The sequence below is a fragment of the Orycteropus afer genome, unplaced genomic scaffold (assembly GCF_000298275.1).
Source record: "Orycteropus afer afer isolate SDZICR_OR568_19922 unplaced genomic scaffold, OryAfe1.0 scaffold00006, whole genome shotgun sequence".
Taxonomy (NCBI): domain Eukaryota; kingdom Metazoa; phylum Chordata; class Mammalia; order Tubulidentata; family Orycteropodidae; genus Orycteropus; species Orycteropus afer.
The window spans coordinates 1,488,594-1,514,434 of record NW_006921593.1 but is presented as its reverse complement, the minus strand read 5'-3'; the positions used below and the strand labels follow the sequence as shown (position 1 = coordinate 1,514,434).

The 25,841-nt window shown below is 46.9% G+C and overlaps 1 protein-coding gene across 1 annotated transcript in view; it reads right to left on the bottom strand.

Moving 5' to 3' along the window:
- The window catches only part of PRKRIP1 (PRKR interacting protein 1), a 30,677-nt gene extending 6,955 nt beyond the window's left edge, over positions 1-23,722 (bottom strand). The window contains exons 1-5 of the mRNA XM_007942343.1: positions 23,597-23,722; positions 22,790-22,868; positions 21,439-21,539; positions 12,653-12,738; positions 11,876-11,943 (exon numbers count right to left, since the gene is read on the bottom strand). Of these exons, the coding sequence (XP_007940534.1) occupies positions 11,876-11,943; positions 12,653-12,738; positions 21,439-21,539; positions 22,790-22,868; positions 23,597-23,722 (460 nt within the window). The remainder of the gene's footprint in view (positions 1-11,875; positions 11,944-12,652; positions 12,739-21,438; positions 21,540-22,789; positions 22,869-23,596) is intronic.
- Between the last annotated feature and the right edge of the window lie 2,119 nt (positions 23,723-25,841).

Here is a 25,841-nt window from a genome sequence, read left to right as displayed (position 1 = left end):
AAATTGTGGAGTGTCTCCTGGGCCGTCCGATCCACTTCTCACCCTCATGTTGCTGGCACTCTGTCTGTAGCCATCTGTCATGGAATACAACTCATAGGATGCCCTCTACCGATTTTCCACTAATCTCAGGCCTATCTCACATTTTCTGATTATCCAGCATCCGAATTTCACGGTATCTTGGTGCAAGTAAGTGACCGTTTGTTTCCTCATGCAATTTTACTGCTGGTGACTCTGCAGCACATGTCACGTACTGAAAAGGTGGCCGTTAAGTTTCACCATCCAATGGAAGGCTGGAATCTTCTTGCCTGAAAATGAACAGTGCCAACATGCTGCTCATTCTGTAGGCACTGGTGCCTAGCTCCTGCCCAGTGCCTGAGAGGCTGCTGTCAAAACTGTGCACCAGCCTGCACTCGGGCATCTCGTCTACCGCGAGCACCCAGGCCATGTTCCGGTCTCACAGCCGAGCAAGGGGCTCAAGTTTCCCCAGGCGCATCCTGGGGTAGGGTGCAGGGGAAGCCTCTGGTGAGTGGTCACCGGCAGAGGCGTGGCAAGGTGGGAGCAGCTGGGCAGCCGGCAGCACTCCCCCGACGGGCACCGGCCCAGCGGCATCCTCCCTGGGCCCGTGCAGGGGCAGAACTCAGCCCCCTATGACTGTGCACAGGGCATGACAACGGCCCACCCCGAGCAGTGTCTCTGCTCAGATCCCCTGCGGCCTGGCTCTGCGACCCACCATGCTGGCCAATCCCACTGATGCAGCTCTGTTGATGTGGGCTTTGGCTTCAACTCCAGCTCCACCAGGTACTAGAACTTATGTTAGAGATACAACAATAAACAAAGCACACTGTCACAAATTAAAACAATAATGCGTTACCACTGCACACCTACTTCTTGTTACGTGCCTTCGAGTCACACCCCCGATGCATAGCGACCCCTCCTTGGGTTTCCGAGGTGGTCTCACTATGGAAGTAGATTGCCCAACTCTCCTAAGGAGTGGCTGGTGGGTATGAACCGCCAGCCTTCCAGTTAGCAGTCAAGTGTCGTAGGCACTACACTACCAAAGCTCCCTGCACACCTATTAGAATGGCTAAAATCCAAAAAACAGTTAATACCAATGGCTGACAAGAGTGCAGGGCAACAAAAACTCTCATTTACTGTTGGCCCGATCCCATCAGACGTGCACTCTCAGGCATGATTTCCTCTGAGAAGGTGCAGTTACTCTCACCTGACCCCTGGTCCACACAATGCCTCTCTCCACAGACAGACTCCAGCCTGGCTCCACATACACTGCCCTGCACCCCAAATTAGCATATAGCCCAGGCAACAAAAGCCAAACTGGCAAGGAAAGACAAACACCCACTGCAAGGTTTTACATTCACTTCCAAACCGCATGCAGTGTGAAAGGCAGCAAGGGCTGCTTCCAGGAACCTTACCTACCGGCCTCCACCAGCGAAGCGGGCAGCTCTGTCTGCACCAGGCCTCCGAGCCTTCTGATGGGCTCCCGCAGGGTAACCTCGTGGGAGGTGCCTGGCCAATGGAAACACGCTACCGGGCTCGAACCCTGGCCTGCTCTGCAGCTTCCTAGGCACCTTCCTGGCTCCGTGCCTCAAGCCCTTCACGTACGTACGTCAAATGAGGATATGCATCTGGCCTGCCTTCCGGGCTGCTGTGAGTAGTCAATGAGTTAACACCTGAAAAGCACTCACCACTGGGGCAGTTCACAAAAAACATTACCTACAGTTATTATTTACACAAAGAATGGATGACAACACAACCTCTGTTCTCAAAGGAGCTCTGGAGGCTGCAAACAGGTGGTGAGTGGTGTGTGTGTGTGTGTGTGTGTGTGTGTGTATGTGTCCCGCACAGGAAGTGGAGGCTGCTCTTGTGGCCCAGCCACACCTGAATTTTCATTTCTGTAAGGCTTTTACTAAGCCCCAGGAAGACCCCGAGGTCCTCTGACATGCACCATTCTTACACGCATGGAGGAAGAAGACTTCAAAGTCAATGCTGGCAAGGATGTGGTTCAAGGGCACACTACTGCACAGCACTGAGGGCAGAGAACCAGTACCACCCTTGGAAAGTGCCTGGCAACACGTTTCAAGAGCCATATGTTCTTTCCTATGCTGTGAGCTACCAATTCCCACTGCTGGAAACTTATCTGAAGGAAATAACCAGAAAGGGGAAGGGAGACAGGTGCATGATATGCAAGGAAGTATCTCCTGAGGGAAAAACTGAAATCAGTCTAGTGTCTACTAAAGGGGAAAGTATAATATGGCATGTCCATTCTAAAAAATATGAAGGAATGGGGATACTCGTATAAGCAGAATGGAAAACTGCCCACACACTGTATTTAATACATAAAGTGACGTGTGCATACGGAAAGAGATTAAAAGACAACTGACAGATGGCAGATAATCAATCCATTAGGATCTACTGGGATGATTGTATTGGGTTTTTCCATTGTTTATTTTCATTATGTTACACTACTGCTGACATAATATTTTAAAATCCAGGACTCTGAGGTTTAATTCACCGACACAGAAATACTGGGTAAAATGCCAGTGTGTGCAAGGGAAGCAGGTATCACGTAACTCTTTGGCCAGATGAATTATTCAACTAGAAAAAATATCCATGTACTGTGGAATTGTAAGGACATGGGGAAATACTTCCATGATAAAAATGGGATTATATGGCGTTTTTATAAATGTTGTTATTGTTAAGTGCTGTGGAGTCGACTCCAACCCTATGTACAATAGAGTGACCCTCTGTACAACGGAACAAACACTTCCCGGCCCTGTGCCAGCCTCACAATCCTTGTTACACCTGAGCCCATCGCTGTAACCACTGTGTCAGTCCATCTCACGGAGGGTCTTCCCCTTTCTCACGGACCCCCCACTTTACCAAGCATGATATCCTTCTCCAGGGAATGGTCTGTTCTGACAACATGACCAAAGTAGGTGAGATGAAGCCTGGCCATTCTCGCTTCCAAGGAGCATCCTGGTGTACTGCGAGGGCAGATTTGTTCGTTCTTCTGGCAGTCCAAGGTATTTTCAGTATTCTTCACCAACACCACAATTCAAAGGCATCAATTGTTCTTCGGTCTTCCTTATTCATTGTCTACCTTTCACACGCATATGAGATGACTGAAAATAAGTCTTGGGTCAGGTGCACCTTAGTCTTCAAAGTGACATCTTGGCTTCTTAACACCTTAAAGAGGCTTCTGCAGCAGATAGGCCCAGTGTGACATGACGTCTGATTTCCTGACAGCTGCTTCCACGGGTGTTGACTGTGGGTGCAAGTAAGATGAAATCCCTGACAACTTTAATCTTTTCTCCGTTTATCATGATGTTGTTTATTAGTCCAGTTTGTGAGGATTTTTGTTTTCTTTATATAAATAAGATAGTGGTAACATGTATTTTTATATTAGGCCCCTGGGTGGCACAAACGATTAAGTGCTGGCCTACTAACCAAAAGTTGGTGGTTCGAACCCTGAGCCACTTTGGAGAGGCCAGCAACTGTCTCCAAAGGTCACAGCCAGAAAACCTTCTGGAGGGCAGCTCCCCCTGCAGCACATGGGGTCACCCTGGTCGGAATCTACCTGACAGCTTTTCAATTACATTGTTGTTGTTTGCCGTTGAGTCGGCCCTGACTCATAGCGACCCCTCCTTGGGTTTCCGAGGCAGTATCACTACGGAAGTAGGATTGCCCAACCTTCCTTCCGAGGAGTGGCTGGTGGGTATGAACCGCCAGCCTTCTGGGGAGCAGTCAAGTGCCTTAGGCACTACGCTACCAGAGGAAAGTGAAATCAGAGGAATCACATAAATGTACTTATTTCTGGTAAGAATTACAGACCACTTTATTTTTTACTTTATCATTCTCTGCGTATTCTAAAAATTTCTAAAATGAATATGATTGCCTTTTTGTCAAAAGACACAAATACGGATAGTTTTCCAACACAGCATTTATACGTATAAAAAACCAAACAGTTACATTCAGAACACGTACTGAGTGCCTTCCAAGCACCAGACACCTCTAGATCAGTAGCTCTCAACTGTGCCCCCTCCACCCCCACCGGGTCCACGTGGCGATGTGTGGAGATTGTCAGGACTGGGGGCGGCCACTGCTGCCTTCTAGCGGGCAGAGGCCAGGATACCGTTAAACATTCTACAATGAACAGGTCAGCCCTTCACAACACAGAGTCACCTGGTCCAAGATGCCAGCAGTGCTAAGGCTGAGAAATCCTGCTCCAGGTGTATCTGGGAGCAAACAGCCTAGATTTCCTGGCACACAGGCCTATGTTCGGACAGGGAACACTGGCGGCGACTGTAACATCTGCAAGTTCAAGGCTTCGTAATAATCTGAACTGGCTTCATGCCGTCCAGTGGTGTCGCTCAGACAGCAATCCCACACTGCAGGGTCTCCTCACCGAGTTACTGGACCAGTGTGGAAAACAAGTGGGCCCCCTTCCTCCCCAGTAAGAGGATGGAACTCCTGGCTGCCCTAGACCCTGTTTCAGAAGAAGAGCCAAGAGGTCAGGACACCGAGTGATCTGCAAGCCTCCAAGCCCAAGAACCCAGAGGTGCGCAGAAGCCACCTTGTGGCACGACTGGTGTCACCACATCACAGTTCTATTTCAACTAGACAACTGCAAAATCTACACACTGTCACAATGTGAAAACCATGGAGGGAAACCGAGAAGGCGTGGGAAAAGCCAGTTACTCTCACAGCGTGCTCCTTTCTGCTGCCTGGTATGAAGCATCCATCGGCACGTAGAGTTGATCATTTCTTAAATGTATAGGCATTAGCTTCACAGGTAAGTGCAGAGCAGGCCAGCTCTATACCAGTGGTTCCCACAGCTGTCGACTGCAGCCCACACCCCCCAGAGAAACAGAGAGAAAATTTCACCAAACGCACTATTCTTGCTACACGTGAGACACTCAGATATTTTCTAGTCTATTTTCATTAAAAGAAAGAAGGCTGCAACCTCGACACTGATTCCTGACCCAGTGATTAAAGGCTCACACCCTCAGTCTGGAAACCACTGAGCTACAATGACGGACGCCATGAAGTAGCAAGAGCAGCGTCTACCTGGTGAGCAGAACTAGCTCAAGGCGGGAGATGCAGTGAGAGGACACAGGGGCGGGCCCAGAAAGGTGCGAGACGCAGTGAGAGGACAAGAAGGCGGGCAGCAAGCGGGAGGGCCCACATGAAACGGACCTGGAAGCACTAAAACTTGGAACCTCTTCACAGCCTTGGGAAAATTAAAGAAAGGAGACGGAAGGCCGTGTGACCACAGTGCCTAATGTCTAAAAGGGGCTGAAAGGGGCATTTAAGAAATCCTAGCTCTGATGCTGCCATCATCTCCTTCGACGCAAGAACCGATTACTACAAAGTGACTATGCGGTTCCAGCCAGTGGTACAAGCTCACTAAGGTCAGCCTCACAGCAGACTGACCTAGCTTCCTCTTCTAGGAGTTCTTCGGTTTACCAGGGAGGGACACCCCAAACACAGTCCATCTTAATGCCAGCAGAGTATCTGACAAAGTCACCAAATTGCAGTATTAGATTTACTGAAAGACAAGCTCATCATTTTACAAGTTAAAAAAAAATTCACTCACAAAGAAGGGAAGCCATGTGGCTAAGGTCAGAGTGAGGCAGAGTGGGAGCTGAGCCCAGAGCTTAGGTTTATTCAATTACCGCAGACTTCCTCTGAAGTCGTCTGACACCTCTGTGGGTGCGAAGAACAAGAGAATGAGTCGGGCTGCTCCTTACCCGCTGCCACTGAGTCGATTCCAACTCACAGTGACCTCACAGGACAGAGCAGAACCATCTCGTGGGGTTTCCAAGGCTGCAAATCCTTACGGAAGCAGACTGCCTCATCTTTCTCCCATGGAGTGGCTGGTGGGTTTGAACTGCCAACCTTTGGGTCAGCAGCCTGATGTCTTAACCACAGTGCCACCAAAGCTCCTCGGCTGCTTCTCAGGTGGAGAATGAATCCACCCAATGAGCTTTCATGAACAGGTCAGCATCGGCCTAGGCGGACATCTCTGTGGACGCTGGAGGACTCTGCCCCAGCCCGTCCTGGCCCAACGTTCCTAACCATGGAGCAGCTACTGAAGGACTCACTCCAAAAAGTAAATGGTAACAGGCAGACTGGGGAGAAAGTGCCACAGAGCGGCAGTGAGCTTCCTGCCTCGTCACTTTCTCCTCTAATATCCTCCATCCCAGACTCCAGGGGACCCAAAACCCAGAAGTGGGGACCAGCCACGGACAGAGCACCAGGAGAAGCCTTCTGGTCTGGTTCAACGGTGAGAAAAGGGCCCCTGACGTTCCTTCTGCTCAGACCCTAGCTCCCAGGAACCTTGCTGTGGTCACCAGTGGCAGCAGGGACCTAAAGGCACTGTTAGCTTTGAAGGACAGAAACATTTCTCTCTGATCAGAGGAGCTGTGGTCCCAAGATGGTGAGTCAAGTTCCTGCTGCTTTTTCTTTTCTCTTCCCATTGCTCGACCCTGGCTACAGGCACAGATGCAGGGACTTGCAGAATGGTGTAACTAAAGCCCCGGTTTTCTAAAAAGGGGAGCCCCGGGAAACCAAAATGTAAAGGGGAGATCATGGAGAGGGAGAGATTGGAAAAGAGATCCTGGAAAGCTGTGTGTGAACCCCTGGGACCAAGAGCAGCACATGCGTGGGTCTGGCCCAAATCACTCTGTACGGGAACTGAACTCACAGAACTAAGCTCAGCCTGGCCCCTGGGCGATGCCATGCACGACCCATCCAGACGGCAAGGAGCAGCTCTGAAAACAGAACTGACATGGGAACCACAATCCACCGAAGGCTGGTCAGGACTTGTGTCCTGAATGCAACTGGGTTGACTGCTTGTTAAAATAAATAACATTCTCCACAGAGTTTAAACAAGACCAGGGCCTCAGGATACAATTAAAAATGTCCAGGACAGAAAATTATTTGGCACACGAATAATTTGGAAAATCTCAATGTGTGTGGGAAAATACAGGCAACCAACGCAAATGCTGAGATGACCAAGACAGGCTGAAGCATAGACAAATACGTCAAACAGCTCTTTACACTTTTTTCTCAAGAAGTAAAGATGGACACTCTTGAAGTGAACTGCAACACTGACAACAGCAGCAAAGAAACAGAAGACATAAGAAGGCTGGAGACATACACTCAGAGATTCAAGGAGCTCAGCTTCACTCCAAACAGTATAAACTGCTCACAGAAAGCCACCTTAACACACACCACAACCAAAGTGCTGAAATCCACAGAGAAAGAGGCCTCAAAGCAGCCAGAGAACAACGATGATGAGAGAATGACTCAAACAACTGCAAATTTCTCATCAGAAACCAGGGAGGCCACGTGAAGGGGAACAACATTCTGAGGAGCTCAGAGAAAAGAACTGCCACCCGGAATCCCCTGTCCAGTGAGGCTGTCCTTCAGTAATGAAGGTGTTAAATGTGCCTTTGAAGGAACAAAGAAAACGCGTAACTGGCAGACCTGTTCTAAGTTAATGACCAAGGACAGACTTAAGGGAAATAGTACAGTGGGAAGTTCCAAACACCAAGAATGAAGGAAAAGCAACAGACATGGTAACTCCCTGGTTAATATACTGTTCTTTAGAGCAACCATTAAACCAAACCAACAAAACCAACTCTAAGAGACAGTACCAACAAGCACACGGTGAAAGGCTCCTCATCATCAGTCATCAGGGAGATCAAAAATCAAACCACAGGAGATACCACTGTCCTCCCACCCCTGAACGGTTATGATCACAAACCAACACCAAGAAGAGTCAGTACTGACAAGCACATGGCGAGATGCTCCCCGTCATCAGGGACGTCAAAAATCAAAACCACAGGAGATACCACTCCCTACATCACTCAAATGGTTATAATGACAAACCAGAAAATAACGGCTGTTGGGGCGCATGCAGAGAAACTGGATCTCTCATCCATTGCTGGTGGCAACTTAAAATGGCACTGCTGTTACAGAAAACAAAGTTAGAAACGGGACTACCATACGGCCCAGCAATCCCACTCCTATGGATACACGGAAGAGGACTGGATGCTGGAAAGCAGACACACGTACACAGTGTTCAGGACAACAGTGCTCACCACAGCCACGAGGTGGGGACCACTGAAACGCCCATCAACTGATGCACAGATAAGCAAAATGTGGTCCATCCACACAGTGGAGTATCACTCGGCCCTAAACAGAAGTGATGTTCTGACACATCTTGAAAACACAATGCTGAGTTAAAGTTAGTCACAAAGGACAAGTGTGATTTCACCATGAAACAGGCAAATGTATAAAGACCAAGTTCAGTATCAGTGACCAGGGATGGGAGGGAGGACAAAGAGGACTCTTCCTGAGTTTCTGCTGATAGCGGTGGAAGAACGGGAAAACGGACAGGGGTGATGTCTGGACAACATGATGAACATAATCAATGTCACTGAATCGTATATGTAAAAAAATGTCAAAACGACAACTTTCGTTTTTTTAATATATGGACATACATTTACATAGATGTATTTTTTACAATAAAACCATTAAACAAAAAAAGGTAACAGTTGTTACAAGATATGAAACAAACACAGTAGATTGACAGCTCTCTGGGAGCTGCTACTGCATCAGAGAACGTTCATAATGTTGTGGACTGAATTCCATTTAAAATGACATTTTTTTTCCCTAAAAAATAAAAAAATAAAAAACATGCAGAAAAAAGTATAAAGCAAGATGTAGACATTTTTTGATGCTAAAAAGGCACATAACAACAACAATAACAAATGATTTAAAATCAATCCAAATGTTACTCATCAGATTTACATTTCCTTAGTACATACAAATATCCCAAGATAACTCACAACCCATCTTTTAAAGAGTCCTTTCCATTTTAGGGTGAGTTTATGCTTAAAATGACTAGTGATTTAAGGTTTATTCTCTCTGTAAAGCCGCATGGCTCACACCTGCCTTCAGACAGCTCTGATCACGTAAGTGTGAATTCAAGCTTTGAGAATGAAAAAATTCAGCCCTCAAATAATCCCAAAAGAAGGCAGGAAGGGGAAACAGAGACAACAACACAGAGGAAACAAACAAAACAGGAAAAATAAAATGACAGACCTAAATCCAAACCTTCAACAAAAAGAGGTTGTCAGAATAAGTAAGTAACATGACCCAAACATTTGAAGTCGACAGGAAACTCACTGCAAATGCAGTGATCCATGTCAGTTAAAGTTCAAACGGATGGAAACACTTCCGGAAAGGCCGAGAAAGACCTCTGACAGTCTACTCCTCCACAAAAGCACTGGGAACATGGCAGAACTTGTCAGCACCAACGTTTTTCAGAACTTCGGAAATGGATCTCTTGTCCAGAGCAAAGAAGGATGAAGGAAAACCAAGGACGCATGGAAACGATTAGTCCAAGGGACCAGGAGACCATGGGATCCTCAGCTTGCATGACCATGAGACCAGAAGACCTAGATGGTGCCCAGCCACCATGGTCAACCACTCAGGGGGGGATCAGTGCAGGAGATCAATGGGGAACAAAACTTAGTATCATAAAAAAAGGACCAGGTTTACTGGTCTGATTGAGCGTGGTGAGACCCCTAAGACTACGTCTCCTAGTTACCCTTCAGGTCTGAACTGAACTCACTCCTGTGGCTTCCAGCCCAACAATGGACAGGTATACAGCGTGAACGTTTACATCAGGTAGATATACTCCTTAGAATGATCAGTCGTGGGAGAACAGAAGGGCAGTGTTTGCACAGGGAGACAGCTCAGGGGGCAGGAGTGCACAGGAAAGAATGACACAGGGAAGAAACTACAGGGAGAAAGTGGGAAGAGAGCTGCTACACTGTGGGGAACTGCAGTCAATGTCATGAAACAAAATGTGTACGAACTGCTGTGTGGAGAATGAATTCACTCTGTAAACTTTCACCCAAGTCACAATAAAAATTAAAAAAAAAAAAAAAAAAAAGATTGATAGCGTTGGATTCTACCCTATTCCACAGGGTCGTTACGAGTTGGAACCAACTCTACGGTGGTGGGTCTCCTTTCTGATTTTGCAGAGGGTAAAAGCATGGCCCAACACACACACAGTCCTTTGGCAAAGACAGATTTATCCATTCAAGGCATTTAAAGAAATCCTATCCAATCATTAGCTAACTGCTAAGCTAAATGACTGCTAACCAGAAGGTTGGTGGTTCAAACCCGCCAGCCACTCTTCAAAAGGAAGAGTGAGCAATCTACTTCCATAGAGATACCGCCTCAGGAACCCAAGGAGCGGTCACTATGTGTCAGAATCGACTCGATGGCAGCGAGTTTGTGTTTTTTGAAACTAACTGAGCAAACTTCAGGGGCAATAGCTAACAAATCATACAGACTTTACAGTTCAGGAAAGTGGCTACACACACAATTAGCAACAGCAGAAACAAACCAGGAAGAGGGAAGGTCGGACTACCCGCAGCCCACCAGTCCAAGCTAGTCTCCCCTCAAAAGAACAGGAGCCTGGCTCCCGTGCCCAGTCCTCCTCTTCTCGGCCCCAATACGTCCCTATTCCCATGAGCATTATGCTGGAGGGGAGGGCAGGCACGATGAGTCACACTTGAGCTGTGTAAAATAATTTCTTCTAGGAAAAGGTGAGGAACGGTCTAAAACCACAGTGCGCCACGCAGGAAATGTCCAACTCCTAACGAAACGCTTCTGGAAGGGGCCAATCATATTTCAGGATGTCAATGAAAGTCACCTTCTCTTAACACCAAAAATCATACTCATTTACCCAGGAACCAAGTCTAGCCAATCAGGGAACAGCTGCTGATTCAGTAATGTGGTTGGACAGTTGCTATTTTCCTTGGCCCTCTCCCTATCTGGGCCCCCTCCCTTCCTTATTCTCACCCTATGGGCTCCTGGGGAGTGGATGGCATCCCTGGCCTTCTGGTGGGTTCAGAGGAGGACAGGGGTGGCAGCACAGTGAGATGCTGACCCACTCCTCCTTGTTACCAGAACCCCAATTTTGTCCAGAGGGTAATGCACCCAGCTCCCAGAGATGATCATGGCAGATTTAAGGCAGTCATGACAATCTTGTTTTCTGTTCACCTAACCAAGTGACCCAGTACTGGTCAATGAGACATACGGTAACATATGCTGGGTTTGGGTGCTTCGGGGGAAGCAGTGAAAACACTTCTTCCTGCTTCGAACATAGGTATGATGCCAGGAGCTGCAGCGGTCACCTCCTACCACAGGGTAAAGGCCAAGGGAACATCAGAGATGCTGGCCTGACACTGCTAAGTGGTTGAGCCCCCCCGCCCCCCCAACACAGAGCTCGTTATATTAGAAAAATGAACTCCTCTTTGTTTAAGGACTGACAGCTGAGTTTTCAGTTCCTCGTAATCTAAAGCATTCTTAACTGACTTGGTAGGCAACTCAATCAGAGGTGGCCTCTGCTGGACATGCTGGGACATCCTCTTAATCTTTCCCCTTGGGCAAGGCGGAGGCTGGATGCAGGCGTGGGAGTAGCCGTAGGCACCTCCCAACCACCAGGGGGCATGAGCCTGTCGGAGGACAGGGAGCCAGGGGACAAAGGGAGAAAACAGTAAATGCCAGTGACATCATGCAGCTTCCTTATCATCCAGCCTGAAGGGAGGTCTGCCTTGTACCTGCCGCTGTGGGCCGCTCGTTCATTTCTGCTTATGCCAGTTTGGTTTTCTGACACTACAGAAGTCCTACCCAGTACAAACGAGCCCTCACTTCCTCAGCGGCCAGTCAACCAGCCCCAAAGTCTAAACCTCAGCATTTCCTGAGCGTTCATGCCCTGCGACCAACCCTGAGACAAAGGTCACGGTCAGGACAAAGGAGCACCACTCACCTTCTTTTTCTTTCTTTTGCTCAAGCTTCATCTTCTTTGCCAATAACTTCTTCTCTTTTAACTTCTGACTGCAAATGGACAGTAAGTGCATTGACTCCTTAGTCACTTTATTGCACAGTGTAGAAAATAAACACTCACTGCTGGCATCCTTTAGAAATTTATCACTGAATGAGCATTACACTGACAACGTGAAGGAAACAACTGCTCATGATTCTGCTCCTCCAACACTGTCAACATGAACAAGCTGTTTCCATTTCGCATCAAGATTAAACCCCAGGGAGTCCTAGGTGATTAAAGCAATCTCAGAAGGACTGGAGGTGCTTTTTCATCCCAACATATTTAGGGTCTGTTATCAGCTCTCTGGAAATGGAAGGGCCAATTTATTAAACACATACACAGACACACAAACAACCCAAATAATCATGTAGTCACCTGGGGAAGTCACAGACCCTAATTTAAGGAAGAGACTAACTGGGAAGTTTGGTTAGAGCATCTTGTTAAACATGATGTTGAAATAAAGTGAAGGAAGCAACAAAATCCAGGTGATCACCTAAGTGCTGATGTCTAAGCTTTGGAGGCTCTGAAAAACGCTAGGGAAGAAGAGTCACTGCTCTACTGATGTGTCCTACCACAAGGTGAAACATCCGAGACCTTTACAGCTGGTACGGGTGGACTTGTGGCTGCAGGAAGGACTCACCTCACTCCCCAGCTGGCCACTCTGCCCTTCCTGCCCTGGAGCCTGATTACTATAGCCATGTGATGCCGCAGTGCCCTTACCGCTTCTTCCGACGCTTTGCAGTCTGCTCCTCTGCAGCAATCTTGTTCCTCTCCAGTCTTTTCTGAAACTCCGCATCCAATTTTTGCTGCAAAAAACACATCATTTAGATACACCTCGATCTGGGTAGCCTGTAAGGGGTGTCACTTGGGCTGGGTATGAAAGTTCTAGAAGTTACACCACTGGGGGGGCTACCTGCAGCACTTTAACTTTCCCCCAGTTGCCCCCCAGTTGCTGTTAGATGCTGCTGAGTTAGTTCTGACTCTCAGCAACCCTGTGTACAACAGAACAAAACACGGCCTGGTCCTGTGCCATGCTCACGATCACTGTTACGTTTGAGCCTGCTGTTGTAGGTGCTGTGTCAATCCCTCTCACTGGGGGTCTTCCTCTTCTTCACTGACCCTCTACTTTACCAAGCATGATGTGTTTCTCCAGGGGCTGTGTGAGGTAAAGTCTCACCATCCTTGGTTTTAAGGTACATTCTGGCTGTCTTCCAAGATAGATTTATTCATTCTTCTGGCAGTCCACAGAATATTCACTACGCTATACCAACACTACAATTCAAATGCACCAATTCTTCTTTGGTCTTATTCACTGTCCAGCTTTTGCATGCATACGAGGTGACTGAAAATATCATGACTTGGGTCAGGTGCACCTTAGTCCTCAAAGTGACATGTTTGCTTTTTAACATTTTAAAGAGGTCTTTTGCAGCAGATTTGCCCACAAGCTGGGCAGGAAATCAATGTATAACTCTCTGATGGCAAAGTAACTCTCTCCACTTGATGATACCACTTATGTGCAACAAAATATAAAAGAGAAGGTATGAGACAGCACGCTCCAGTCTTTGAGGGCAGAGGCGGTACCAATGGTCCCTATTTAGCTGGGCCAAGCACAGTGACTGGAGCTCATCAAATGGAACAGGCAGGGCCAGAATTGCAGACTTTTCAAGTCCTAAACCTAAACCTAGCTAGAAGAGCCCTGGTGGCAACAGTTAAACACTTGGCTGCCAACCAAAAGCCGGTGGTGGTTCACTCCCACCCTGTATGGAGAAAGACCTGGTGACCTGCCTGTCAATATTTATAGCCTAGGAAACACCATGGGGCAGTACCACCCTGGCACATGGGCCACTAGGAGTTAAAACGGGCTTGACGGCACCAGACAACAATAGCAATGCTAGCGATGGTTAATGAATACTGACTCTAAAGCAGCCACCATCTGCTATACCACACACACACACACACACACACACACACACACAGACATGTGTAGTGCAGGCGGTTAGTTGGTATGGCTCTCTTAGCCATGGTCTTTGTGACTCCCATTAGATGAATTGGTAGAACTATGCAAATGTGAGGTGCTCTGTAGCCCACCAAGGGGACTGGATAGCTTAACAATAAGGTAAATAAGGTATGTGGCACCCTTGTGGGGCTAGGACTGTGCAAATAATGTGTATGGAACCCTAACGTGTAGACTGGTTAGCCATCTTGCTAGGCTTAAAATGAGCCTTCCCAGAGGCAGGAAAGGGGATCTCCCTGCCATCCAGACAGCAGAAGAGCCAGGAGTGATGTGCATCCTCGGATCTGAGGTCCCTACGCTGCGACGGCAGAGAGTGGCAGCAGGATCTAGAGACCCTTGTGGGCTTGCCAGTCTCCAGAGCTTTGTAACACTTGCCCAAGCAGAGCAAAGGCCTGGCCAAGAGGCTAAGGGCCACAGAGAGGCATGCATACAGGCGTGGCAGAGGGGAGGCTGTCCTGATCCAAGAACTGTATTTTGAGTGTTCCTGATCCTGAATTATAACCTGTTGCTTCCCTAATAAACCCCATAATTTTAAGTATTGTCAGTGGCCACTGCAATGAATTATCAAACCCAGCAGAGAAGCAGAGAGGCTATGGGAGGGACAGTTGGTGTCAGAATTGGTAAAACAGGCTGGAGGTGGTGGCATGTCCGACTTGCACCTCACAGGGATAGTGTTGGGCTGATGCTCCTGATGGTGACTCTCTCTCCTCCGGGTAAAGTTTGAGGAGGTCAGAGGATGCCAGCGCCACATCCTTTCTGCAATATTATCTACTTTTCTCTTGTGTTCTTTTTTTTATTATTATTTTATTGTGATTTGGGTGACAGTTTAGAGCAAATCCACCTTCCATTCAGCAGCTCACATACACCGTCTCCTGACACTGACTGCAATTTCCCACCATGCAGCAGCTCCCCTCCCACTTCCTCCCCACAGCCACCTCTTCCCTGTGTCCTTCCCTCCATGCACTCCTGGCCCCCGAGCTGTCTCTATGCACACACAGCCCTTCTGTTTGTGTGACTTCTTTCTGATGGTGAAACTCTGGCTCGCTTTCTTTGGCCATGCCGCCAGGAAGGACCAATTGCTAGACATGGACATCCTATCTGGTAAAGCAAAAAGTTAGTGAAAACAAGAGAAGCTCACATTGGGTGGACTGACCCAGAGGCCACAAGAGCAGATCAAACACACGAACGATCCTGCAGACGGCACGGGGCGAGGCAGCGCTTCCCTCGACGGACACACGCTCGCCACGAGCCGGTGCCAACCCGATGGAGCCAACAACAGAAAAGCCTCTGTAGACTACAGAGATACTGACTGACACAAAATGTCACCCCGCGTTTCTTCCAGTCCTGGCCATCCTGTCAAGGGAGCAGAAACGCAGGAGCTGGCAAGGGGGGAGGAGAAGGCTCCCACAGCCCTGCTGTCTGCATCACCCGGGCTGCACGGTCTGTTTAGAGTGATGCGGAAGCAAAGCAGCGAAGCTCACTCTTTGAGAGCCGAACACAAGAAACAAAAAGAAAAGCCTTCCTTTAAGAAACTAAAGCAAACCACTTACACCTAAAAGGACTTGGTTTCTTTAGAAATTAGGCTGAAAACGTCTTACTCTGTGCTGCTGAGGAAGCTGAACCCACCACCACATGAACCGCGTGGAGAGCGTGACTAGCTGCCAATCTGGCTGAGGCCAGGTCTCCGCCAGGAAAGGCTGACCCCGCCCCATCAGTGGTGAGACGGTTCCCATCAGTCAATGATAAAGGGTGAGCATTCTCTTGCCTCTAACTTCAAAACAAACAAACAAAAAACCCTCAGAGCCTGTCTCCTGCCACCTGAACAAAATCTTTTGTGTTGTATGGATGTCAAGGTTTGTGAAACATTTTTCTGCATTTTCTGAGTCTTTAATCAATATATACAAACTTCACCAACAAAAACATTGTTCTTTAGTCTACTTTGGTGAGTAGCGACCGGGGTCTTTAAAGCTTGCAAGTGGCCATCTAGATGCAACAATGGGTCTCTACTTGTCTGAAGCAAAGAAGAATGAAGAAAACTAAAGATGTATGGAAACAGTCTGTCCAAGGGACTACTGGACCATGAGAACCTCACCTAGATGACTGAGACCAGAACCAGATGGTGCCAGCTACCACTGTCAACCACTTGGCAAGGGATCAAAACAGGAGATCCTGGATGGAGTGGGAGAAAAACGTGGAACACAACTCAAAAGCATATGAAACTGAGACCATGGCCCCTAGTCACCCTTCAGGCCTAGAACTGAAGTCACTCCCGTGGCTTCCAACCAAACAATAGACAGGTGTACAAAGTGAACATTTACACCAGGTAGGTGCACTCCTTAGTTCAAGCAACCATGGGAAATCAGAATGGCAGCGTTTACGCAGGGAGATAGCTCAGAGGGCAGGACCGCATAGGAAAAAAGGACACAGGGAAAAGGTAATCAACCACAAGGAGGAATTGGGAAGAGAGCTATTACATTATGGGGATTGCATTCAATGTTATGAAACAAAATATGAATTAACTGTTGGATGGAAAATGAATTTGCTCTGTAAACTTTCACCTAAATCTCTCTCTCTAACACACCCACACACCACATATATATATTTGGGTGAAAATTTACAGAACAAATTCCTATGTATATAGGAATGTATATATTCATACATACATAAATATATATATCTCCACACATACACAGATCAGACTAATTTCTGGTGTTTGAGGCAACAGCCTGCTCTATTTCCTCCCCCTGAAGTAGTTTAAAAATAAAAGTACTCCAATAGTTTCTATACTCAGAGCTTTGTTTATTTCTGACACTGGCAAACTCACATGGCAGAGATGTGGTACAGCTATGTGGCAAGCCACCTGAAACTTCCACAAGGACTGAGAATGTCGCCACCAGCAAATGGCAGCAGCTGAAGAGCTACTACCATCTGGGAGCCGAGAAAGGCTGGGGACAAGCCTGTGCTGGGGAAAACCACCACTGCAAAGACTCCAATCTAACCCCACGCCAGAAGGCCTTTTTCAACTCAATTTTGGCCATTCCACAAAGATCATACATATTTCCTTCTGTATCTCTGGTTTAGTATTTTTCCTTAACATTTTCTTTTGAAAATTTCCAAACACAGAAAAGATGAAAGAATTACACGGTGCATACCCTCCACCTGCACTTTACAGTTAACCGTGTGCTCAACTCATTTTATTACATCGATATCCACCTATGCATGCTTCTCTCTGTCCACCCATCCTGTTTTTTGGATGCATCTCAAAGTCAGGTGCACAGATTAGGGCATTTTACATGTAAACATTGAAGCATGCATATCATTCACTAGAGTTTATTATTTGCTTATGGTTCTTTACTGGTAAGGTAATACTTATATAAGACAAAACGACCACATCTTCAGTACACAACCTGACCACCCTAGAGCGTTCCCTCAAACCTCTTCCCAAAGAACTCCTATTTCAACAGCCCCCAGCCCCAATGCAACCACCACTATAAATTTCTTTTTCATATGGATTAGTTTTGCCTATTCTAGAACTTCACATAACACAGAACAGAATCTGTACTACGGTGTCCTCCGGGCAGGGCTTCATGTGATCAGCATGATATTTTAAAAACTACTATGTTCAATTTATCAGTAGTTTGTGCCATTTAATCACTAAACAGGATCCTATTTTGTGAATATTTAAAACCACTTTACTTGCTAATATAGGAAGAACTTCTATAAAATCTGATTAGTTTTTTGCACAATCTTTATATTCTGTAATTTTTTCTCTAAGATCAATTAATCCAGGAATGCAGTTTCCCCCCCTAAATTTTACTTAGTTGTTGTTGAGAATATTCACAACAAAGCAGACACCAATTCAACAGTTTCTACAGGTACAATTTAGTGACACTGATGAGGTTTTTGAGTGGGGCAACCCTTCTCACCCTCCTTTTCTGAGTCATTCCTCCATTAACATAATCTCACTGCCCCCTAAGGTTCCCACCTAAACTTTCCAGTTGCTGTTGTCAATTTGATCCCATGTAGATAGGTCTTCAGAGCATAATGTGCAAGGGAGATCCTTTTTTTTTTTTTTAACCAGTTAAACTAAACTATTGTTTGGTTTCAAGATGACTTCGGGGGATATTGTGGGTTTAAAGTTTAAAGATTATCTTAGGGCAATAGTTTCAGCAACTCATCCACCCCCCACGGCTCCAGAAAGTCTGGAGTCCATGAGAATTTGAAATTCTGTTCTGCATTTTTTCCCTTTTGACCAGGATTCTGCCACGGAATCTTTGATCAAAATGTTCAGTAACGGTAGCCAGATACCATCTGGTTCTGGTCTCATGGCAAAGGAGGCAGCTGTTCATGGAGGCAATTAGCTATACATTCCATATCTTCCCCGTATTGAGACCGGCAGGCAATCAGACTAGCCAGGCCAAACAACCCTCTGACTCAGTACTCTTGGAATAGTTTTGTGTGGCAGACCACCACACTGCTGCTGCCTACAGAGAACTGCTTTCCATTAACAAACCAGACTCTTAGGCAAGATATGAAATTATTTCAACAGACCCCACAAACTTGACCATTGTAAAATGCCGATAAACCTCAGAGCTGTCCTTCAAGTACCTCACCAGGTACAGAGCACATGCTGTAAAATGCAACTTAAAAGCAAAGTGACCTTCCATCAGAGGCAGTCAAGAACAGGAGTCCCTTGCTGGGACTCGAACCAGGGTCTAGAGACATCACGTATGCACAACACCCTAGAACAAGTCATGGCACTATCTCAGCAGCCTTTGCGACAGGTTTCCTCTTTGTTTGGACAGCCTTTGCGATGGGATCCATCTTGGCTGTCTCCTGCATGCGCGCCTGATTGTCATAACCCCACCTTTTCCCCGGAAATCCCCGCCTATTCCTTATTCCTGCCCCAAACCCTTTATAAACCCTAGGAAACCCTTTGTTGTTGACAGAGACTGGAGACTAGCTTAGGCAAAAGCCCCTCCCCTCTCATCTTTCTTTAATAACCTTTGGTTCGTGTGCACATTTTGCCTCTCCTGTTCAATTCTTCGTCAACAGAAAGCGAAGACCCTGCTCAGGGTCACAAGGACCCAGTAACACTATTCCTGCTTCTCCTTCTGCTGCTTCAGGTGAGTAGAGACCCACTGTTACGCCTCAGATGTTTGCTTGCAAGTTTAAAACCCCAGACACTATGCAGTGAACTAGGAGGCAGAACAGAAGTACTGAACACGTTATTAGGCCAATTAACCAGGATGTCCCATGAGACCATGACCCTAAACCTCCAAACCAAGAGACTAAACCATGGCTGTTTGGTTGGACAAAAGCAGCCTCAGCAGCTACTCTTTCTTCCCCCCATTGTTGTACATGTATCTACAGCACAACGTTTGCCAGTCCAGCTGCGTATAGGTGTCCAACTTACTCACAGCAACTACAATAATTGGCTGTGCAAGCCTACCCTTCATCAATGCCATTTTTCCACCACCATTAACTCCCCTTTCCTCTCCCTCCTACCTCTGGTAACCACTAACAAAACTATGATCTCTATAAATTTGCCTTTTCCTGTTTTTATGTAAGTGACCTCCGACAGCATCTGTTCTTTGTGACTGGCTTATTTCACTCAGCATGATGCCTTCAAGCTCCCTCCACACTATAGCATGTAAGTCTTGATTTTTCAAAAACTAAATTATTAGAAAGTCAAATGCAATTGAGTAAAATGGCTTTCTCTTGTTGTTGTTGTTATGTGCCATCGAGTGGGACCCAACTCACAGTGACCCTTCCTTGGGTTTCCAAGGCAGTATCATTACAGAAGTAGATTGCCCCATCTTCCTTCTGAGGAGTGGCTGGTGGGTTTGAACCACCAGCCTTCTGGTCAGCAGTCAAGTGCTTTAGGCACTGCGCTACCAGAGCTTCCTTTCTCTTCTTAAAATACATACAAATATCATTTATCTCTCTAAAATGCAAAAGGTCTCTAGGAAATGAAAGGCATCAGGCCTGAAAAGGACTTTTTAAGTCCATGTACTAAGATTAAGGACAAAGTGTTAACCCTCAGATACAAGGTCAGAGAAGACAGATGTGTATTTGGAAAATCCAAAGGAAGCAGGCAAATGATACCTGATTTTCATTAAAACCAAAACCAAACCAAACTCACTGCCACCAAGTTGATTCTGACACAGCGACCCCCACTGGGTTTCTGAGGCGGTAAATCTTCATGGAAGTACTGCCCCATCTTCCTTCCGTGGAGCATCTGGTGAGTTTGAACCACCAACCTTTCAGTTAGCAGTCGAATGTCTTAGGCACCATGCCAAAAGAGCTCCTTCGCTAACAGTAAGGTAGGCAAATAAAGGAGAGCACTGCAAAGGTCAGTGTATTTCTTTGGATCACCAGCTGCTGTGAGCTGAGCCTGGTTCACAGCGCCCCCTGTGGGTCAGAGTAGAACTGGGCCCCACAGGGCTTTCAGCGGCTGGTTTTTCAAAAGCGGGCGCCAGGCTGTTCTTCTGAGGCGCCTCAGCATGGACTCAAACTTCCAACCTTCCGGTCAGCAGCCAAGCACGTCCACCACTTACCCAGGGACTCTGGTCACTAACAGCCAGTTGTCAAATACAAAGGGCTACCCAGCATCACTTATCAAAAAACGTAAAATACTTCTGAACCAGTGTGGTGAGAGATGCAAATTCTCTACAAATCATCATCGAGAGATGAAAGAACAAACAAATGAAAAACTACACACGGTTTCTAGGAGGGATGACTAAACAGCATCCATTCACACTCCAGTTAAGTTACAAATTCAACTCAATTCCAGACAAAAATCAAACAAGAGTTTCGGTGGGGATAAAACCATTTGAAAATTCAATCAGCAAAATAAAACGGGAAATGTCCCAAAGGGTATTTTAAAAGAGCATTAGGAGAGTGGTTTCTGGCCCTCCCAGACAAGTAACAGAAAGCTAAACAGTTTTTAAAGTATAATTTCTAAAGTAATTCTTAAGCTCTTAACATAAGCAATTATTATTTGACACCTGCCATGAAGAAATGCGTGCCTTAAAGCTAGAAAACCCAAATCCTCAAAGCAGCAGACATGCGAAAGCACAGCACTGTTCACAGCAAACACACAGTGAACTGGAGTTGCGCTGGCATTCAGCCCAAGGCAAGGAGGACATCAGGGAAACAGTCAGGGGGAGATGTACGTGGGAATCCTGCGTGCCATTCCATTCCATGGCCAGGACGGGAGGGGAGAACCTGCTGTGCCCTTTCACCACGTGGGAGTCTCCTTGCCTCATTGCTCTCCTTATGGGAGCAACCTGCTGTGCTGAGATTGACCGAGGAGTAACCTGGACTTTGCTTGATGTTTGATGTCTGTTTTCCATCCCAACTTTAGCAGGTAGTTCTCACACAAGCCGTGATCAGCTCTAACTGCTATTCTGCAAACACTGTTTTCTAAAGGCTCTTAAGTGCGCATTGCCCAAGCCCAGAGGCTCAGTCCACCTCCTCCCTCACTGACCTTCTCAGCCATGGCATCCATGTAGTCCTGTCGCTGGTACTCTCTCCGGCGCAGGTGCCTGTATACATGGAACTCCCCGCTGCCAGCCCCAGCGCTTGAACCTAAAGCCAGGACAGTCCAGAGTTCTTAACAAAATCTAGTTACCACCTCAGTCTACTTTCAAGCAACAGGGATTCAAAAAAGAAACCAAAAGTAATAGGAGGGACCAGGCCAGCTTTTTATCCGTACTATACCCCAGAATCTAGCACAGTGCCTGGTATCATCATCCAAAACCAAAACCAAATCCAAAGCCACCGCCATCGAGTTGACTCTGACTCATAGTGACCCCCACTGGGTTTCCAGGGCTGTAAATTTTTATGGAAGGAGACTGCCCCATCTTTCTTCCAGGGTAGCAGGTAGGTCTGAACCATCTATCTTTTAGGTTAGCAACCAAGTGCTTTAATCACTACACCACCAGAGCTCCTGGAACTATCGTAGGCATCATTAAATCTCTATGCATGAATGTTGAATACAAAGTCACTAGAAATCCCACTCTACTGTACTATTACAGGAAAAGGAGACTGTGGTTCAGTGACTAGTAACTGAGAAAACAACCCGAGTCAAAAAGATGTTCACGCTACATTAAGTGATAAAAGTAGGTTACAAAACAATTTGTATAAAACAACAAAAAATTCTGTAAAAACATTTGCTGTTAATCATGAATGGCTTTGGTTTTAAAGAGGTTCAGAAGGCAAAACCAGAATGTTATAGATAGAATGATAAATTAAAAGTGGTTCTAATTTTTTTATATATTTACTTTTACTTATGTATTTATTATTTTTACAATTAGTTTACATTAATTTATGCATATAAATACACATAAAATAAAAAGAAAACTATTCCCATTAGGAGTCTCTAGGTGTTGCAAATGGTTAAGTGCTAGACTATTAGCCAAAACGTTGGTGGTTGAAACCCATGAGCAGGTACCTTGGGAGACAGGCCTGGTGATCTGCTCCCAAAAAGTCAAAGACTAGACAATCCTACAGAGCAGTTCTCATCTGCACACATGGGGTCACATGAGTTGGAAGTGACACGACAGCAACTAACAACAACACGTTGCCACACGTGTCAAGTAACATAAATGAGACAGTGGGCACAAAAAGGATCCAAAGGGGGAAAAAAAATATCACTGGTAAAAGATTTCCACTAAGGAAAACACAATGCACTCTGAAGAATGCTGCAGAGGAAAATTGTCCAATGCCTACCTATAAGCAACAATATTCTTCATTTTCAAATTTTCTATCTGAAATCTAATACTGACAGGGTTTATCTATGCTGTAAACACCGTATTTATACGCATACAAGACATTACCCATAACATCTCGGACAAATTCTGGAGGAGGTCGAGGTGCCCATTCACTCATTTTTTCTGGAATTGGAACCGATTTGTCCTGCAACATTTAAACACAGTATTTAAAAACACATGCAGTTATTATCATGACTCTGCTGACAAAGTCACATCTCTTAGAACTAAAGCATTTTAACTCGGGTAGTGAAGCAGGCTGCTCTGCTGATTTTATAGTCTTCCCGCGGTCTTCGCTTTATTTCATTCTGTGCATTCCATGGTACTGCACAGCCCACAGCCTTTCCAGGGTTATACTTTTCCCGAGCAGAACCCAGAAATGAAAGTCAGTGGTTATGGCTAGGAACCTCTCACACTACTAAGAGAGAATCAACCCTTTCCAGCCAGAGCGTTAAAAGACTTTCTCATTCACCTGTTTTCACAACTGAGCGAAAAGAAGCCCGTTCTCGGGCAATGCCCCTCTAACAACAGGTGCTGTTTTGAAAGCATTACACCCTTGGGAAAACCAGTGGATTCTATCTTTTCAGTCTAACGTTTTCGTTGAGAGGAAGTTCAACTGGAAAGGGTCTTAGCGCACCGAAGCCGCACGACAGCGTCTTCACCAGGGACTGAGGGCAGACAGGAAGTTCGCTCGTTACCTCCTAGTAGGGGCAGCCTACTCCTTCCTAAGAACCAGGGGCGGCTGGTCACGGGGGCTCGGAGTCCCGGCTTTGGAGTGTGGGAGGTGAGCAAGTGCGTCCGCGGGCTGCTAGAGCCGGGAACGGAACGGGGTGGAGTGGGATTCGGAGAGGCCATCGACCCAGTGCCTCGTCTTACCGGGTTCTTCATGAGCCGTTCCAGCTTGAGCTTTTGCTCTTCCGCCGCATTCTTGGGGATGATGAGCGTCTGCGGCTCTTTCTTGGGCCTGGGCGGTCGCACCACGGAGGCAGCTGAGCTAGCCATGGCCGCGTTCCTGCTTCCCAGACAAGGGACGGTGCCGGCGCGCACCTATGACGTCGAAGCAGCGCGCAGAGCCGCGAGAGCCGTCTCTGTACTTAGTGGAGTGGGCGGGGCGACAGGCAGAAGAACCCTGCTGAATATTCATGAGCCCCAAGGCGTTGTTGGGTATTTTAATCAAAGCTGCTTAGTTTCATTTCCTATTTCTGAACAATTTCTCCTGCCTCGCTTGCGCTTCGTGTCACCACGACGCAGACCCGCTAATGGCTTTCAGCATCTTCTCCCTGCCGCCCTCCGCTTTGTCCTGGCTGTTCCTTTGATCTGGTGTCCTCCTCCTCACATTTAACTATCCCCAGTTGTTTAATTGGGAACCTTAGTGCTTAAGGCACTTGACTGCTAACCAGAAGGCTGGCGGTTCAAACCCACCAGCCACTCCTCGGAAGGAAGGTGGGGCAATCTACTTCCGTAGTGCTACTGCCTGGGAAACCCAAGGAGGGGTCGCTATGAGTCCAACAGACAACAGCAGTGAGGGTTTTTTTTGTTTGTTTGTTTATTTAAGACAGCACGTAAATGTGTCACTGTGACCTCCGTGAAGAGGGGGGCCATACCGTCTTTACCCACCTCGAATTACTCTGCCCCTGGCACTCAGCAAACATACCTTGACTGAGTCCATGAGCTTTAGGAGAAAGCAAAGCTGCCCACAGCTCTAAGCCTCGGTGGCGTGCTACTGGATGGAGATAAGCAATTACACAGGACACTAACAACACACAAAGCCACTCTGAAACCACGATGGATCCAGACATAAACAAGACTGCTCTGTAATCATATTTGAACAAAAACAAGAGTAGTTGCTCTGACCAGGAAAAGACCAACATCTCCTCATTCTGGCTAATATGAGTGACTAGGAGCTCTGGTGGGAGCTCTGGTAGCATAGTGGCTAAGGCACTTGACTGCTAACCAGAAGGCTGGCGGTTCAAACCCACCAGCCACTCCTCGGAAGGAGGTTGGGCAATCCTACTTCCGTAGTGATACTGCCTCGGAAACCCAAGGAGGGGTCACTATGAGTTGGGGCCGACTCGACGGCACAAAACAACAACAACAACAACAGGAGCTCTGGTAGCATAGTGCCTAAGGCACTTGTACTGCTCACCAGAAGGCAGGCGGTTCAAACCCACAAGCCACTCCTCAGAAGGATGGTTGGGCAATCCTACTTCCGTAGTGATACTGCCTCGGAAACCCAAGGAGGGGTCACTATGAGTTGGGGCCGACTCGATGGCAAACAACAACAACAACATTCTTCAGAGCTTTAGTCTCGATTCCTCTTTCTCACTTTAAATATTTATTGATATCCAGTCTTAGAACTTATGCTTCTTAACAGCATATATTCCAGAGTGAAAGGCCAATTACTGGAACCCTCCCCAGAATCACCCAACACAGGCCCCAATCCCAAAGTAAATCCTTTTTAACACCAGCTTACTGAGGGTAGTGGTTATGGCATTAGGCTGCTAACTAAATGGTCAGCAGTTCCAACCCACCAGCTGCTCTGCAAGAGAAAGATGAGGCAGTCTGCTTCTGTAAAGATTTACAGCCCCGAAAACCCTCTAGGGCAGTTCTACTCTGTCCTCTTTATGTTTGTTGTTATGTGCCGTGGAGTCAGCCCTGACTCATAGTGAGCCCTCCTTGGGTTTCCGAGGCAGTATCACTACGGAAGTAGGATTGCCCAACCTTCCTTCCGAGGAGTGGCTGGTGGGTTTGAACCGCCAGCCTTCTGGTTAGCAGTCAAGTGCCTTAGCCACTACGCTACCAGAGTCCAAATTGACTTGATGGCAGTGAGTTGGGTTTGGGTTTTGTACTGAGGGTAAGTGCTGTCTTTCTTTCTCTGTGCAGCGCCTGTGCAACCTCCAGGGTGTGTTCCTGGACGCTTTTACAGACACTAGTTTTCTTGGTTATCATTTCTCACTCCTCAGAGAGCAGAAGCTGTGTCTTCTTCACTGCTGTATCCCTAGGCCTGGGGTAGGGCCTGAATCACGGCAAGATGAAACCCAATCCAAACACACTGCCATCGAGTTGATTCTGACTCATAGCGACCCCCATTGGGTTTCCAAGGCTGTAAATCTTCATGGAA